The sequence below is a fragment of the Dipodomys spectabilis genome, unplaced genomic scaffold (genome assembly GCF_019054845.1).
Source record: "Dipodomys spectabilis isolate Male_0828 unplaced genomic scaffold, ASM1905484v1 ptg000179l, whole genome shotgun sequence".
In the NCBI taxonomy this organism is placed as follows: domain Eukaryota; kingdom Metazoa; phylum Chordata; class Mammalia; order Rodentia; family Heteromyidae; genus Dipodomys; species Dipodomys spectabilis.
Window position 1 is genome coordinate 9,862,223 of NW_024870856.1, and position 15,632 is coordinate 9,877,854.

At 45.9% G+C, this 15,632-nt stretch overlaps 1 protein-coding gene across 1 annotated transcript in view; it reads right to left on the minus strand.

Moving 5' to 3' along the window:
- Positions 1-15,632, minus strand: part of Adamts16 (ADAM metallopeptidase with thrombospondin type 1 motif 16) — a 99,946-nt gene that overhangs the window by 62,579 nt on the left and 21,735 nt on the right. Inside the window, exons 4-8 of the mRNA XM_042695198.1 lie at positions 10,573-10,849; positions 7,397-7,596; positions 5,831-5,914; positions 3,618-3,777; positions 1,638-1,743 (exon numbers count right to left, since the gene is read on the minus strand). Coding sequence (XP_042551132.1) covers positions 1,638-1,743; positions 3,618-3,777; positions 5,831-5,914; positions 7,397-7,596; positions 10,573-10,849 — 827 coding nt within the window. The remainder of the gene's footprint in view (positions 1-1,637; positions 1,744-3,617; positions 3,778-5,830; positions 5,915-7,396; positions 7,597-10,572; positions 10,850-15,632) is intronic.

Here is a 15,632-nt window from a genome sequence, read left to right on the forward strand (position 1 = left end):
CCTGGATTAACTTCATATACATTCCCACTTTCAAATGCAAGTACTTCCCCCTTGTTTGGAGGAAATTCTTTTACAACAAGCCCAGTGTGAATGAGGAAAGGCAATATTAGTAACTGGCTTCTGAATAAATGCAAAGCTAGTTTGGGCTATCTGGAGTTTGTCTTTGGTTGTGTTTCCTGCCTGCAAAGGCTAGCATGACAGCCATATCTCAATGGCTTATCAAATGCTGACAGGGGCATTTGGTGCCTTAAACAGTTCTTGACTTGATTGTTTAATTAAATTCAGGTATGGTTCAGAGGACACCAAGAGCTTCGTATTATTACAATAATGAAAGTTTTTGAAGTTTAAATGTAGCACACTATTAAGAATACAATTTTGATTTAGTTGAAAGCCTTGTAAAGTGTATGTACAATTTTCTGAGCAATGAAGTAGTCAATCATTATCTACAAGGATCAGTAGTGGGTTCACAGCCCATTACCGGGAGGCCCAAGCCTCCCGGGCCTCCATGAGACTCTTCAGAGTAAAGGCTCACGCAGGCACACATCTGCATGCACACAGACTCGCGGTGCATGCATGTGTTTGTACACACACACACACATACACACATGGAGAGCAATGCCTGGAAACGGACAAGGTGACTTCAGTCTGTGACCACTATCCCTTTTCCCATGAAGGACGGTGAAACTGGTTTTTCAAAACAAATCATTTAAAGGAATTTTAAATTCCTATTGCCAGCTAAACTGTATTGAGAGTAAAACAGTGACAGAAAGAATTGGATTTCAAGTCCAGGATCAACAGACCGGAAATCACTTTCATCACGACCGCTGGCCTCTGTGGTCATCTGGACTCCTGCAGAGAGGCTAGGCCTGCTGGGACAGCAGCAAGACCTTCGTGTTTATTTTAATAGTCAATGACTCCAGGCAAGGTGGAACAGGGATCCACTGGCCTATGAGCTCTTATCTAATGACAAGTATGAATGCAGACATTGTCTTATACGGAGAGGATGCCAGTGACTTCGCCTCCTTGCTGGGACCTGGGTTCCTGGGGGATGGGACGTTCCAGTGGAACGTGCAGGCTGGGGCCTAGCACTTGCCCCTCCACGTCTCCACGTGAGCCTTTGGGCTTGAGGCTCAGCTTGATGCTGCCTCCTTTGACGATCAGCCACAATGAAATCAGAGGCGGAAGATGGAAAAGCCCTATGAGGCCATCTTCAGTCAGTACACACGTTCCCTAACTACGCTCTCCTACCTGTCAAGAGCAGTTCCTCTATAAATCACACACACACACACACACGGACACAGACACAGACACGGACACACACACACACACACACACACACACACACACACGGACACGCACATGGACATAAAATCAATTCCCATAACCACTCATACCCGATGGCTGGCTACTGTCTGTCCTCAACCTTTTGGAAAATGAGAATGACCAATGGGTCAGTCACATGACAGAGGAGCAGAAACAGAAAGAACCGTTCCCCGCCGTAGATGTGAAGAGCAATGGGAGGGAAGCTTGGAGGGAGGGAAGGGTAAGTCTGCACCCCGGGATGGCTTTGGAATGTGCTCCAAAAGACAAGAGCCCCAGGCTCCACCTGTCCCGCCCCCACCTGGGGATGGACTTACTTATGGCCAGATTCGTGGGCGATGGTGAAGGCCAGTCCCAGCCCCGTGTCTTCGTTAATGGTACAGCTGCGGTATTTACTACACATCCCACTGATAGGTGCAAATCCTGTGCGACATTAACATTAAAAGAATATAGAACAATATAACAAAATAAATCATGGCAAGTTTGTTTTCTGTCCTGGAAAATAAAAACAAAATATGAGCTATGCCGTGGTAGGAGAACCACGTAACAGACACCGGATGGTGTGGGAGGGGGACCCGTGTAGGAAGGGGATTCATGATTCTGGGCGAGGGTCCTGACCCAACAGGACACGCACTGAACATGATGGGTAACATCTTCCTTCTGTGATCATGTCCTCTCTGCCCCAGAGGAAGAGTCTGTAGAGAATGGGTGGGTGGAGAGTTCCCCAAGACTGCCTCGATTCACACTTGTCATGATGAGGATTTGTCATGTTCACAGATATGATTTACTGTGCTGAAAGGGCACAGAGCAAAGCCAGCCACGCATAAAGGCACATGGAGTCTGGAGAGACCAGATGTGAGCGGCGCTGGCATGCCCACAGCTCAGAAACGGGATAGGAGAGCACATGAATTGTCTCCCTGGGGCGTCTGGAACTTGGGGTGCAGGGATTTTGAGGTCTGGTCCACCACACACACCCGTCCACATTCCAGAAGGAAGTCAGGTGCGAAGCGAGAGCCATTTTAGTTGAGCAGTGTAGGCACAGGTGCCACTGTGATCAGTTAAAGTCCCGAGAACTACCCTTAAATCCCAGTCTCCTTAGGCCAGCGGAAGTCTGATCTAGTCCCCAGTCCTCCTTAAGGACAGCAATGAGGCCGCTATGCAATCTCGGTCCTGAAAAACAGAACCAACCTCTATGAGATTAGGTATTATCGAAAAGTGTTTGTAATAAGACGTCTTCCTCTCAGATAATTTGCAGAAAAAAATAGAGAAAAAATAGAGTGTCCTGTGAGGTCCCAGTGAGAAGCACAATATTACAATAGCCATTTGGAAGAATATCGAAGTGCTTCCCTGAAACACTAAAATATGGCTTCACGATGAATACTGAGAAAGTTATAGAGAAATGGGGAATATATATATATATATTTTTTTTTTGGTCAATCGTGGGGCTTGAACTCTGGGCTTGGGCGCTGTCCCTGTGCTTTTCAGCTCAAGGCGAGCGCTCTACTGCTTGAGCCACAGCACCACTTCCGGTTTTTGAGGGGTTTATTGGAGATAAGAGTCTCACAGACTTTCCTGCCCAGGCTGGCTTTGAACTGGGATCCTCAGATCTCAGCCTCCTGAGTAGCTAGGATTACAGGCATGAGCCACCAGTGCCCAGCAGGAATATAATATTATTGCAGTATATCTACCAATATCTGTAAATGGAGTATTTGTGTCACATTGTGTGGCATCTGACAAATGGTAAGAGAAATGAATGGAAATATTTCCTATTGCCAATGAGAAAGAAAATCTTGACTCTATGAGGAACTTTTTGTTCCATAGCTATTCTTTTTTTTTTTTTTTGTCTGTCATGGGGCTTGAACTCAGGGCCGGGGCACTGTCCCTGTACCCTTTTTCTCAAGGCTAGCACACTACCACTTTGAACCACAGCACCACTTCTGGTTGTCTGGTGCTTAATTGGAGATAGGAACTATCAATCCTGCCTTCTAAGTAGCTAAGACCACAGACATGAGCCACCAGTGCCTAGCTCCATAAATATTCCCAATGAATAAAAGCATACTTTTATATTTAGATAAAGTTTGTGTAGAAAGCGAGACTATTTCTTACAAATGTACTTCGTAGGAACTACTGGTTAGGGATATGGAACAGAACAAAATACTCAGTATACTATACTATCATGCCACTCCCCAAGAACACACACATGCACACTTGCATGCACGCACATGCACGCGTGCCCCATGCACACACCTGCAAACCTTGTGCACCATCCATCACACCACACCACTAGAGAACCTTACCCAATGTGTCACAGGGCTCATTCTTCCACGAACATATATCCAAACCGGTCAGTAAGATGGCGTGATCGTGGCGAGTTCCATCTTTTCCCATGAGTCCAGATTGCCACTGGCAGAAACTACTTAAAGTGCGGTCTGCGTGGTGACTTATCACCAGTCCTGGCTGTATGGGAGAGGCAAAGCCCAAAGAATGTGGAGAGAAAGCATGTTGTAAGGTTGTGCGTCATAAACTTTGATTTCAAGTACATAGGTGCATCTGTACCTAGACAGGCGCATAAACTAATACATGGGTTTCATGGAGTAAAATTCAAAGGTGGGTGTGGTACATAAACCTGTGCTTATGATAATAAACATGCATACGTGAAAATGGAACTAGGTAGGTGGAGAGGGCGGGCGGGCGTGGGAGGGCTGGGGGATGATGAAAGGGCTGGCACTGATCAAGATGCAGGTACTCAAAAGCTGACAGGTTGAATGGAAGCCTCTCTGTACAATTACTTAAGGATAATTTTTAAAAATAAGGGAAATAAATAAACCTGTCCGGGTTCAATTTAGTTTGTGAACTTTTCTGTACAGAGTCAATCAGAATGTATCCAACTACTATTGTGAGTGCATACTTAATGACTCATGAAGTAGAAGATAAACACATGAATTATTTGCATTCAGTAGCGTGCAACAGACCTTACTCAAGGATACAAAGTGACAAAGCAATTTCTGTGTGGCTTTGTGCATGCACACACATAACACACCTAGCCAGTGATCCCTTCACATGAGAACCGAACTGAGCAAGGGCCCAAGTGATCCCTCTTCTAATATTTCTTAATGCAGCATTAGTAACTTTCTTGTAGCTGCAGCGTGTTCCTGTGAAGCAATAGGTGGATTTGTAATGCTGCATTTCTGGAAGAGGAACTTCAACGAAGAGGAGCAATACTGAGGGTATTCACTGAGTGAAGAGTGAACCATCAGAGTGAAGACCATGTGAACTCATGGGAATGGAGAAGTTGGAGGGTAGCAAAAATTCCCATTTATAAGTCCATTATAGTTTCCAGAGCGTGGCCAGAGATCATTAAGTTAAACACCTCAATTTCAGCATAGCATCTTATCAAAAAAATTTCACTGCTGTGTCTTTCAGTCCCCAAATGTATTTTCTCTTTAAACTTTATTTTGTTTTCCCACAGTCAAATGCTCTAACCAGGCACATGCCGATGCCCTCAGCAGGCCATTTCCAGAGCAACTGCATTAATTAAAGTTAACACAGGTGTATGATCAAACGATAACCTCGCTGGTTCTTTGCTGCTTGGATGAATTCCCAGGTGAAAACGTTTTAATACAAAGAATAATTAACCTGTCACCTGAGAAGCCCTGTGCGGTCAGCTGCTCCCTGCAGCTCCGACCTCACAGACACACAAAAGACAATGGGGCTGGGGCCGAATCCTCCCTGACCAGTCAGGCTGGATTCAGCCCGGTGTGCACCCTGCTGCCTGCACCCCACCCTGCACAGCAAAGAGGGGCAGCCTCTACATCTCCGGAGTCACGTCCAGGTGCCTCTGAAAGAATTCGTGCCTGATGAGCAAGGAAACCGGGACCCATAGGGAATTCTGAAGGCATCATCACAGGCGAGAGAACAAGGGGTTGCCTAACTTGGGTCCAGTACCCACTCTTCTTGAAGAGTCAGTGAGCAGCTTAAGGAGAACAGAAACCAGACCCTTGTATGGCTAAGAACGCTGCCCAGTGCTCGCTGTGAACCGAGCTGCACCTGTGTAGGCCCAGGTGTGGGACGTCACCTGCAAGCTCTAATCGGCAGTTAGAAAGCAGGAAGAGAGCTCTGCTTAGCCTCCCAGGGTGGCTACCAGAATGCAAATCCAACACTGAAGGGAGAGAGTGCTATTGTGTCCAACTCTGGAGTCAGAGGCAGCCGAGAGAAGCAAGGCAGGGCCACGCAACCCACGGGCTAAAGTGGCTGTTCTATTTTTCCCCCTAGCGGGTGAAGTATATTCCTTACTATCCATGCACAAAGAATGACAAGAAAAAACACACATGAAAGAGATGGAAAGAAGCTTCTTCTAGGTACAGAATATTGAACACTTCCTACTCTACAGGAAGGAGAAAACACAATAATGATCTAAATACACAGAGGGAGCATATAAAGCCAAAAGAATTACTTTGCACGTATTCTTCCTGGGAACAAACAAGACCAACTGATTCCAAAAATGGAATACCTGTTCGTCTTCTAGAAGAATGAGCCCTACAATGGCTATGTTGATGTTTCCTCCTATGGTCCCATCCTTGAACAAGGCAGACACCTGAAACAGACAGAAAAGCAACATCAGCTCCAGACAGATCAGCCCTGTGGTAGCCAGAGTCACACCAAGGCTCCAAGCCCTCGACTTGCAGTGACAGCGGTGTTAATTGTCTTATATATCTAGGCAGTCACAAAGACCTGACTCCCAATTGTTGAAGCCTTATTTTGGCTACTTGGAAGTAAAAGCTGAAGTCTGAGGTAAGTGTGGGGAGGATTCCCCTGACATCAAACACTAATGAGACAATTGATTACAGAACCTGATTATTCAGTGTCCTGGTGGGAGTTTAAGGAAATGGGGTCATCTATCTATCTATCCATCCATCCACCCACCCATCCATCCATCCATCCATCCACTTACCTACCTATCATGTATCTATTTATCCAAGCAGGGTTTCTCTATTTAACTTGGTCTGGCCTTGAACTCATGATCCTCCTGTTCCTGTTTCTGAAGTGCTGGGATTTTAAGGCTGAGTAACCAGGCCAGACTGGGAGCATTCTTTAACTCATAATGGTGATATGCACCTAGGGAGCATGCTCAAGCTCTCCTGGCAAGGATTCCCACAAGCACACGAGGACGGTCTAGAATAAGACCATGTGAACACAAGAAAGAAAGAAGAGAGAATGCGATAGGAAGAAAACACAAGGAAAGCGAGATCGAGAGGCCGGGCGGGTGCAGCCATGGGACTGTTGACCAGAGTGAGCAGGGTGAGGACCTGAGACACTGCAACTGCCACCAATGCGACATTTGGCCCAGAAATAGAGACAGGACAAAACCCCAGAGTCAAGGCGGGCACAGCCGCAGACCTGAGGCACAAAGCCTCACCCCAGGGCCGCTCCACGTCCCCACTCCCCGGGGACCCTGGGGGTCAGTCCATCAAAAGCAATTTTGGCATTGATCATATAGCAGCTTCAGGAAAAGATACATCTGGGGCACCATGCCTACGGAGGTGGAACTTAGAACGTGCGAGCAAATACAGTCATTCCTCTACCCTGACTCGTACGTCTCTCTCTTACTCGGACGACGCTGGGTTTGATCTGCAGGGCTCTGGACTGCAGCCCCAGGCCGTGGGGTCTCATCTGTCCTTTCATTTCCCCAGTAATCACCACAGCTGCAGCCAAAGACAGCCTTCATCCGGGAGGATGTTTCTCAGTTTCAACACTCCTCGAGGGAGGGGTGGATGTGTCGGTGTGGTCCTCCCAATCACTTACGCTGACAAAGGTGCAGATGTACCGCACTCCATCTCAACCTTCTCCTAGCACACACAGTATCTAGGAGCTCAAAACACCCGACAGGACAGATTGCAGAGACCCATTATGTCCCCCCTTTGTTATTCCAAAGTTCTGAGTACATCTTTGGATTGGACCACAGTAAAACTAAGAGTTGAGACAGGAAATGTTTCTTCCATGAGAGACACAGGTGCACCAGGACGGAGTGCAGGCGGGGCGCAGCCTGGCGTGTGTGTGGGGTGGGGGGCCCGCCTACCATGTTGAGCACGGTGAGGACGTAGGTGGTGATGTTCCCATGGCCATGGTTCCGCATCATCCTGTTGTCCACCACCACCAGCGTCTCCACGTTCAGCTCGTCCTTTTGAGGGGACTTGAGGGGAGAGCGCTTGTGCCTCAGGCCCGGCTGGTACTCGTCAGGTAAGATGAACAGGTCTTCTGAGGGAGGCTGGGGCATGTCTGTGAGGGGACGAATTAAAGAGAATATCGTCACTCCAAAACCAAGGTGGTGGCACGTGCCTGCAATCTGAAACCCAGCTCCAGGGCAGCAGAAGCAAGGGGACCATGCCGGCTTGGGCTGCACAGTGACGGTCTATCTGCATCTCTCTCTGTAGATAGGTACCTCTGCGTATCTACATCTATACTTATAAATAGATACCGCTACAGAGAGACAATGAATATAAACCTAGAGGGCAGTAAACAGATACACAGACACGTGGACAGCTACACAGATAGATGTACAGATAGATGATTTATACCAGATAAATACATAGCTGATAGATAAATAGATACAAAGATAGATGATTAAAAAGTTTGGAAATGAGGGAGTGGGTAATACAGTTCAAAGAGAAATGTACTTATTACCATAAATGTGTAACTGTATATCACCTTTGCAATAAAATGTTTTTAAAAAGTTTGTCATGCAAAACATTAAATACAGCTGTATAATGCAGGTATCAGGGTAACCAGTGCTGCAATTTTCTGTAATATTATTTTGTTGTGATTTAGAACAAGATAGGAACCTCTTTGGTGGTAAGTCCTAATAATTGGAAATACAATATCCAAATATAGAAACACGGGATTTGTGGAACAGGGTTCTTCAATAGAATAGCGAAAAGCAATATGACTAAAAGTTAAATGGAAAGGTGCTGTCTTGCATTTTTCCCTTCTAAAGACTTTTGGTGATTCTTTTTAAAGTTGATGCCATGCATGGACACAAAGCTGGTTTGCCAATATTGTTTTCAGTGTGTTACAAACTTCTTGCAGCATCTGCACTCAGTGAGGATTTCATTTCTCAGAAAGTACCATGCATACTTACCTAGAAAACAGCACATTCTGCCCTTGTGAGGTAATTCCTTTGTAAAATTTTTTTTGTATTTAAACCCATTTATATCACATTAAAGCAACCAGACTTAGTGGATACCAGAGAAAATGAGTTTAGAGTTGTTGCATGGGAAAGCAAGAATTCTACACAACCCCACACTGCCAATCACCTATGAGTCACACTGAGCAGATGCTATTTGTCTGACTGACAGTCACAGCCAGGGTATTTTATTTCTCATACAGCTGGGATATCTCTAATCCAAACATCTAAATTCCAAACCTATCCAGAATCCAATCACTTTGAGTGCTGACTTGAAGTCCTGAGTGAAAAATTCCACGCTTTCTCTCTTACAAGAAACCCTAGTTGAAACACATGTACCCTGAAAACATTATATAAAACTGCCCTTGGGCAATGCCTGTAATGTCTGTAGGAAGTATATGATTTTGAGCTTAACTTTGAATCCTGTTCCCAATATATCACACTAGGTTCATATTAAAAAAAATTTAAATTCCTACTCAATAGAATCCTTGAAAACGATTAGAACTGGTGACAATTCAAATATGAAGCAGTTCAGGTCGGAAGTATGTCACCTAAGGAATACCCAACCTGCACCTTTGACTTGGGTGAACCTGTGGGAGAGCCACAATGGCACTGGCCATCTGCACTCTCTGTCCATAAACACAAAATCCTCACTGCCACAACCTGTCTTTGTGTCCATCACGGGGCGACCACCAGCCCCTTGGGGGGGGGGGGGCGTCAAGCAGGCAGAGAGAACAGATGTAGCCTGCTCTTTATCCCTCCTCAGAAAACATGGGCAAGGGTTCTGAAGTCTGGGTGGAGTGATCTGAGCGTCCCTGGACTTCCTTTCTGCAGATGGAGAAACGTGAGTTGAGTACAGGACACGGAAGAAGGAAGGACAGCACCAGGTCCTAGTGATAGCACAGGAGCTCTCCGCTCTCACTACCCAGGGCTCTCACAAGCCCTCCAGAGCAGATGCTCACCGTCAGGATGGGACTCAGAGCACAAAAGCATGTCAGTACCAGCTTATGCCACCATTGGCTGATGCCAGCAGCTGAGGGGCAGAAGAAGCCTTCATCAGCCTGGGACTCAGTCAACCAACTTTAACAAATCTACCTGCTCCCTGTGGAGCTTTTCCATAGACCGCTACTTCAGTGAGCACTGAGGACACACTTTTTGCCGGAGTGTCTGATAGAAAGGAGTGTTCTGCGAACAAACTTCTCCAAGGCAGGACCAGCACCACCAAGAAGGTCAAAGCAAGTGGGACTGAGTTTTCTGTATTCATTTGAATGTAGCACAGGACCTCTGTTTTATTTACAGGATGAATTGGGTTCTGATGCCCTGCAGGCACTGAGAATCTGAGAGTCCTTATCTGCTGAGGTGCCAAGTCATTCTCATCCATCCCTCTTTTTGGCCAAGGTTTACAGAGCAGCAGCCATAGCTTCAGGTCTGCTTCGGGAGGTGAGTCAAGAGACTTCAGCCTTTGAGGATGGGCATGGGGAAGCTCCAAGGGCCCATGTGAGGATGTAGGAAGGTGAGAGGATTCCAGAAAGCTGTGGTTTCTGGAAGGTGAAGAGTTTCCACATAAAACGCAAACGACCGAGCCCCTCCTGCTCATGACAAAGAACAAGATTTCTAGAAATCTGGGTGACAAATGTCAGGTAAAGTATACCCTGCATCGTCTGGCCTTTTGATGTTTTGATGTGGTGGAGTGAAGCATGTAAATATGTATATAGATAAATTACCTCAGCAGGAAAACTATAGGGGTTTTTAATAACTCTAAAACCTCAAAAATATAGAATTACTCAGTAAAAATACCAGAATTCTTCTGACAATATCTGGCAGACTCTATCTTTCTGAGCCATGTGTCATTTAATCTGCCCAGGGAACAGTTCCTTTTTGAAAAAAATCTGAGCACTGTGTAGTCATCTTCTGTGAGGAGCTGTCTACAGGAGACCGTCAGATAATGCCTCTCTGAATCACTGCTTGAGAGCAGTAGTGACAGGCAGACATGTTTTCAAGAAAATTAAAGTTTTCCTTGGTCACACAAAGACACAAATCGCTAAGCAGACAAAGGAATCGCCCTTACATACATTTCTTGCGTCTTCCGCAGAAGTGCTGCTTTTGTGGGGGCCTGAGAGCATGCCTGTCCTCACGGAGGCTCTGGCTTGCCACCTCTCTCTTCCTGGCGACCATCAGGATCTCGTTGGCCTGGGGAGCCTGGGGCGCCCGGGGCTCGGTGGATCTCTTGTACAGCACGTGGGAGGGAGAGCAGGGGCCAGCGGGAGGACATCCACTGTGTGTCTCTGCGAGACTCGCAGGAAGTGGCTTCAGGAGATAGTCGGCTTCCTCTGTCCTTATCATGCCTGACTGGAAAAGCAGAGAGTCAGAGGAAACAAAAGACACAGTCACACTCCAGCTGAGACCTGGCCAGTCCTCCGCTCCCATCTCATACACATGCTGCTCAGGCCAGCCCGAGCATGTGCGGGAAGGACTCACACACCTGGGCTGAGACACGGGAAGGTTCCTATGCAGAGCTTCTGCCCTCTCCCCCGTGTCCCTGTGGACAACACTGCAGAGCAGAGCGTTGACTCGGACACAGCTGGCAATACCCCAAACTGTGGGTGAGTCAAGGAAATGTGCACAAACTTAGATGTTGGTTTTGGTAGAAAGTGCCAGAGAGAGAAAATTAGTATCCTAATGGCTCATTTTGCAAATTCCTATTGAAATGAATACAAAAACATTCAGAGAATGTGGTACTTTCCAGAAAAGTAAACTTAATAAAAATTATTCTAGAAGAAACCATTAAAGGACTTAGAGCATCAGAGGGAACTTTCTAAGTAAAGCGTTGGGGGATAGGGGAAATAAGTGCTTTTATAAAACACTAAAACATTCGTATTTTATAAATCATTTATACTGCATGGAGAAAAGTCGAAAGCTTTCTCTCTAAGATCTGGAATAAACTAGGGCTGTCCCCTATCACCACCATTATCAACATAGTACTGGATCATTTGGTGAGAAATCAGCAAAGAGAAAATCAAATGCCTGTATGGAAAAGCAGTATGAAAACAGACCTTTTAAAATTCCTTAAGGACACTGGGCACAGGTGGCTCATGGTGATAAACCTAGCTATTCAGGAGGCTGAGATCTGGGGATCACAGTTTGAAGCCAGCCCAGGCAGAAGTCAGTGAAACTCTTAGCTCCTGTTAACCACTAAAAAGCCAGAAGTGAAGCTGTGGCTCAATTGGTAGACTGGTGGCTTTGAACACAAAACTCAGGTTTTGAACACAAACTCAGGGTTTGAGTTCAAGCACCAGGACTGGCACGTGCATGCGTGCACACATGTGCACACACACATACACACACACACAATTCCTCAAGGATACAAATTTGAGTGACAACCTTTTTACTTTTTAGAATGATAAACATTTAAAGCCTGATAATGCAATTGTTAGTGAGAAGAGGACAAACAGGCAAAGGTGGAAACTGAGGTCCTACCAGGAGGCTAGCTAGCATTAGAGCTATCCAACCCATTCATCAACATTGACAGCATACCATTCAGTTCTGGGATTTAAATCCTGAAAATCCTTGCCAAATAGTTCTTCTAATTATTTTTGTCTACATTTGAAAAATATGGCACACACATAAAAAGATTAATCAGGGCTGGGAAGGTGGCTCAGTGGTAGAGCACTTGCCTTGCATGCCTGAGGCCCTGGGTTCGATTCCTCAGCACCACATAAGCAGAAAAAAAAGCCAGAAGTGGCGCTGTGGCTCAAGTGGTAGAGCACTAGCCTTGAGCTGAAGAGCTGAGGGACAGTGCCCAGGCCCAGAGTCAGGCCCCACGATCGGACCCCCCCCCCCCCTCAAAAAAAAAAAAGATTCATCACCAGATATACAAGGATGGTTCAATCACACAAATCAGTAAGCATGAAACAATAAACATCAACAGAATGAAACACAAACATCACTTAGGTATCTCAATAGCTGCACAAAAGGTATCTGATGAAAATTAACATTCTTTTATGATAAAACACTGAACAACTTACTGTAGAAGGAATGTATTTCAACATAATAAAGGCCATACATGGCAAGCTCCCAGCCAACCCCACACTCAACAAGGAAAAGCCAAAGCTTTCTCTCTAAGATCTGGAATTTGACAAGGCTACCCTCTCTTACCAGATATTGGAAAATAACTCAAATGGTCATATTTGCATTTGACCTGATCTTATATACAGAAAACCCCAAAGATTCAACCAAAAGCACTACAGATGTTATCAAGGCTGCAGAATACAAAATAGCATTGTCATGCAACAAGGGTGAATTCTCTGATAATTCAAGAAAGCAGTATCACTAAAGCAGCTACAAAATAGTAGACATGTGTTTATCCAGTGTTTCCCAGTGAAAATTACAAAACACCAATGAAAAAAGCTGAGGAGGAGATGAGGGATGTCTTCATTGGATTATATAATAGCAGAATGAATTTACTAAAGTTTGAAACTGTTACTAAATGTTGGATAATTTTATGTCACTTACAGCTCTCTAATATAATTACCTATATTATTATTTTATTATTTTTATACGTTTCGACATTTTTTGATGAATTGTTCCACAGAGGAAGACAAGCAAGTGTCTGCTCTGCTTGTTGTTTCCAGAGCTCATGTCTGATTCTCCCTGGGATGCTGGGGGTGGGAAGTCTTGTATCATCTCAGTGCTCACCACAGGAAGCACCGTGTGGGTCTGGGCAGTTCTGGGGGATTCTGAGCACACTGGAGGGTGGGGCAGGCAAGCGAAGTATTCCTGAGGTCTTGCCATCTAGGAAAGGCTGAGGTGAGGCGTGGGGGGGAGGTGACTTAGAGGAGGAGAGCCCAGGTTGATTAGACATGCAGAGAGTAAGCACTGGCCACAGCATTCCTGCTGTCCAGGGAGAGAAGGCAGAGGAAAACTTGGTCAACTATCAGTGAAGCCATCAGCGCTGTGGGGGGTAGACCTCCTGGGGACCAGACATCACTCAGCACTGAAAGGGAGAAATGCTTGGAATTCAAGCCCTGCATCAAGGAGGAGGAGGAGGAAGCTGAGGAGGAGGAGGAGGCAGCCAGCTTCCATGTAGGACTGAACTGGTATTCCAGAATATTACTGACTAAAGGAGGAAGTGCTCCTTTGAGGTTGGTGGTTTCACCTAGGAATGGCCAAGTCTGGAATTTCACACTGGATAAAGCAGTTGTCAGTTCTCTGAAGTGGACCATAAGCCACTACCAGGCAGTGCCCTGTGCACGACCCAGGCCCAGGTTCCACATCGCTGAAGGTGGCTGGCGAAGTATTAAACTAAAAACGAAGACATCCTGCCTTACTAAAACATTTTGTGATAGGCAAGCGATCCTTTGCTTTCCCAGCCACCCTGCATTTCCTTCGGAGCCAGAAGAAGTGTGACCCATCATCTCTTGGAATCGACGTGGGGAGTCAGAAGCCCCAGAACTGACAAGCCATGCAGCTATGAGACCTATTAGCTGTGTGGCTTTGGAAGAATTTGGCAGCTTCTCTGTGCTATTTTGTCATCTAATAGATAGATATGAGGATAGCTAGTCACCTGAATTTTTCGGACTTAACAATATTGTAAGGAGGGGGGGTTTGGTGGGGGGACAGGGGGAGGCCGGGAAGGGATGTGAAGGGTAAACAAAGGAGGAGGCTGCAATGCTTGATAAGAAATGTACTCATTATCTTGCCCATGTAATTGTAACCCCTCTATACAGTATGTTCACAAAAAATAAAAATTAAAATTAAAAAAAAAACAAAACAATAATGTATTTAAAACATATGATGTATAGTAAAAATTGGCTAATTACCAAATTAATAAAGCAAAGGACAAAAAATATCAGTCTTCACCGGGTGATTGCTGATTGTCTTGTGGTGATTTGGGGTCATGGAATTTTGGGGTCGCTCTGCAGCTCTGATGAGAGTGCACCCAACACAACACACATCCCAAATGCATCTTTGCTCTGAGTTTGCTGACTTGACGTTCTGCACTATTACAGGCTCCTGGTCTACCACCTGTGTATTCTGTGAAGAGGGATTTAAAACCATGCTCTGCTTCCAAGGCTCAAGTATCTTCAACGACCCGGTGGAGAGAAGTTGATAATTATTTTTTGTTGTTGTTGTTGGTCATGGGGCTTGAACTCTGGGCCTGGGTGCTGTCCCTCAGCTCTTCAGCTCAAGGTGAGCACTCTACCACTTGAGCCACAGTGCCACTTCCGGTTTTCTGGTGGTTTATGAGAGATGGGAGTCTCACAGAATTTCTGGCCCCGGTCTGGCTTTGAACCATGATCCTCAGAACTCAGCCTCTTGAATAGCTAGGATTACAGGCGTGAGCCACCGGCGCCTGGCTGCATTGATAACCCGTGTTGCATCTTATGTTCAAATGACTTCTAATTTCCTTAAATGTAGTAACTGATAAGCATGGTACTTTGTAACCCTTGATGAGCAAGGGACAGTGGAAACTATGCTTCGTTTTCACATCCGCTTGGGGCATCCTTGCCAGGTTATTTAAAACAGTAGGGGCAAATCATGGAAGATGCATATTTCCTTCTTAGCTAAATGTTTCTGAACCAAGAGCACTTGCTTGAAATGCAGAAAATGTGTAGCACACAGTCAACATCAGGATGCCAGAGCACAGATCATTAACCAGGTTTTCTCAGGGGTCAGGGACCCCGGAGCCTCCCAGGCTACGGCTCACAGGCAGAGCTGTAAATCATTGTCCGTGGGAAGCTCACCAGTCACTGGGTAGGTGGAAGGGGCTAGCGTTCCAACGCTGAGACAGGGTGGGAAAGGGAAGGAGGCCTGCATGCTACTGCCAAGACAGATGGGCTGCTCCGAAGCATGGGTCTACTACACTGTATTGATTACTCGCAGCATTCACAGGTCTACTACATTGTATTTATTACTCGCAGCATCGATTGATTTTTATTGTTTGGGTCTCTATCTATCCACCATCTATCTACGATCTCTTTCCATAGGCAATATAAAGAAAGAAAGTGAAGTAAACTGAGAAAGGCTTCTCCTCGAGGCTAGTTCTCCTGTACTGTGGCCCCTTGCTTAGCTCAGGTGCTCACGAGCAGCCTGTGCAAGGGAGCTGGCCGTGGACAGACTCGGGGGGAAATGG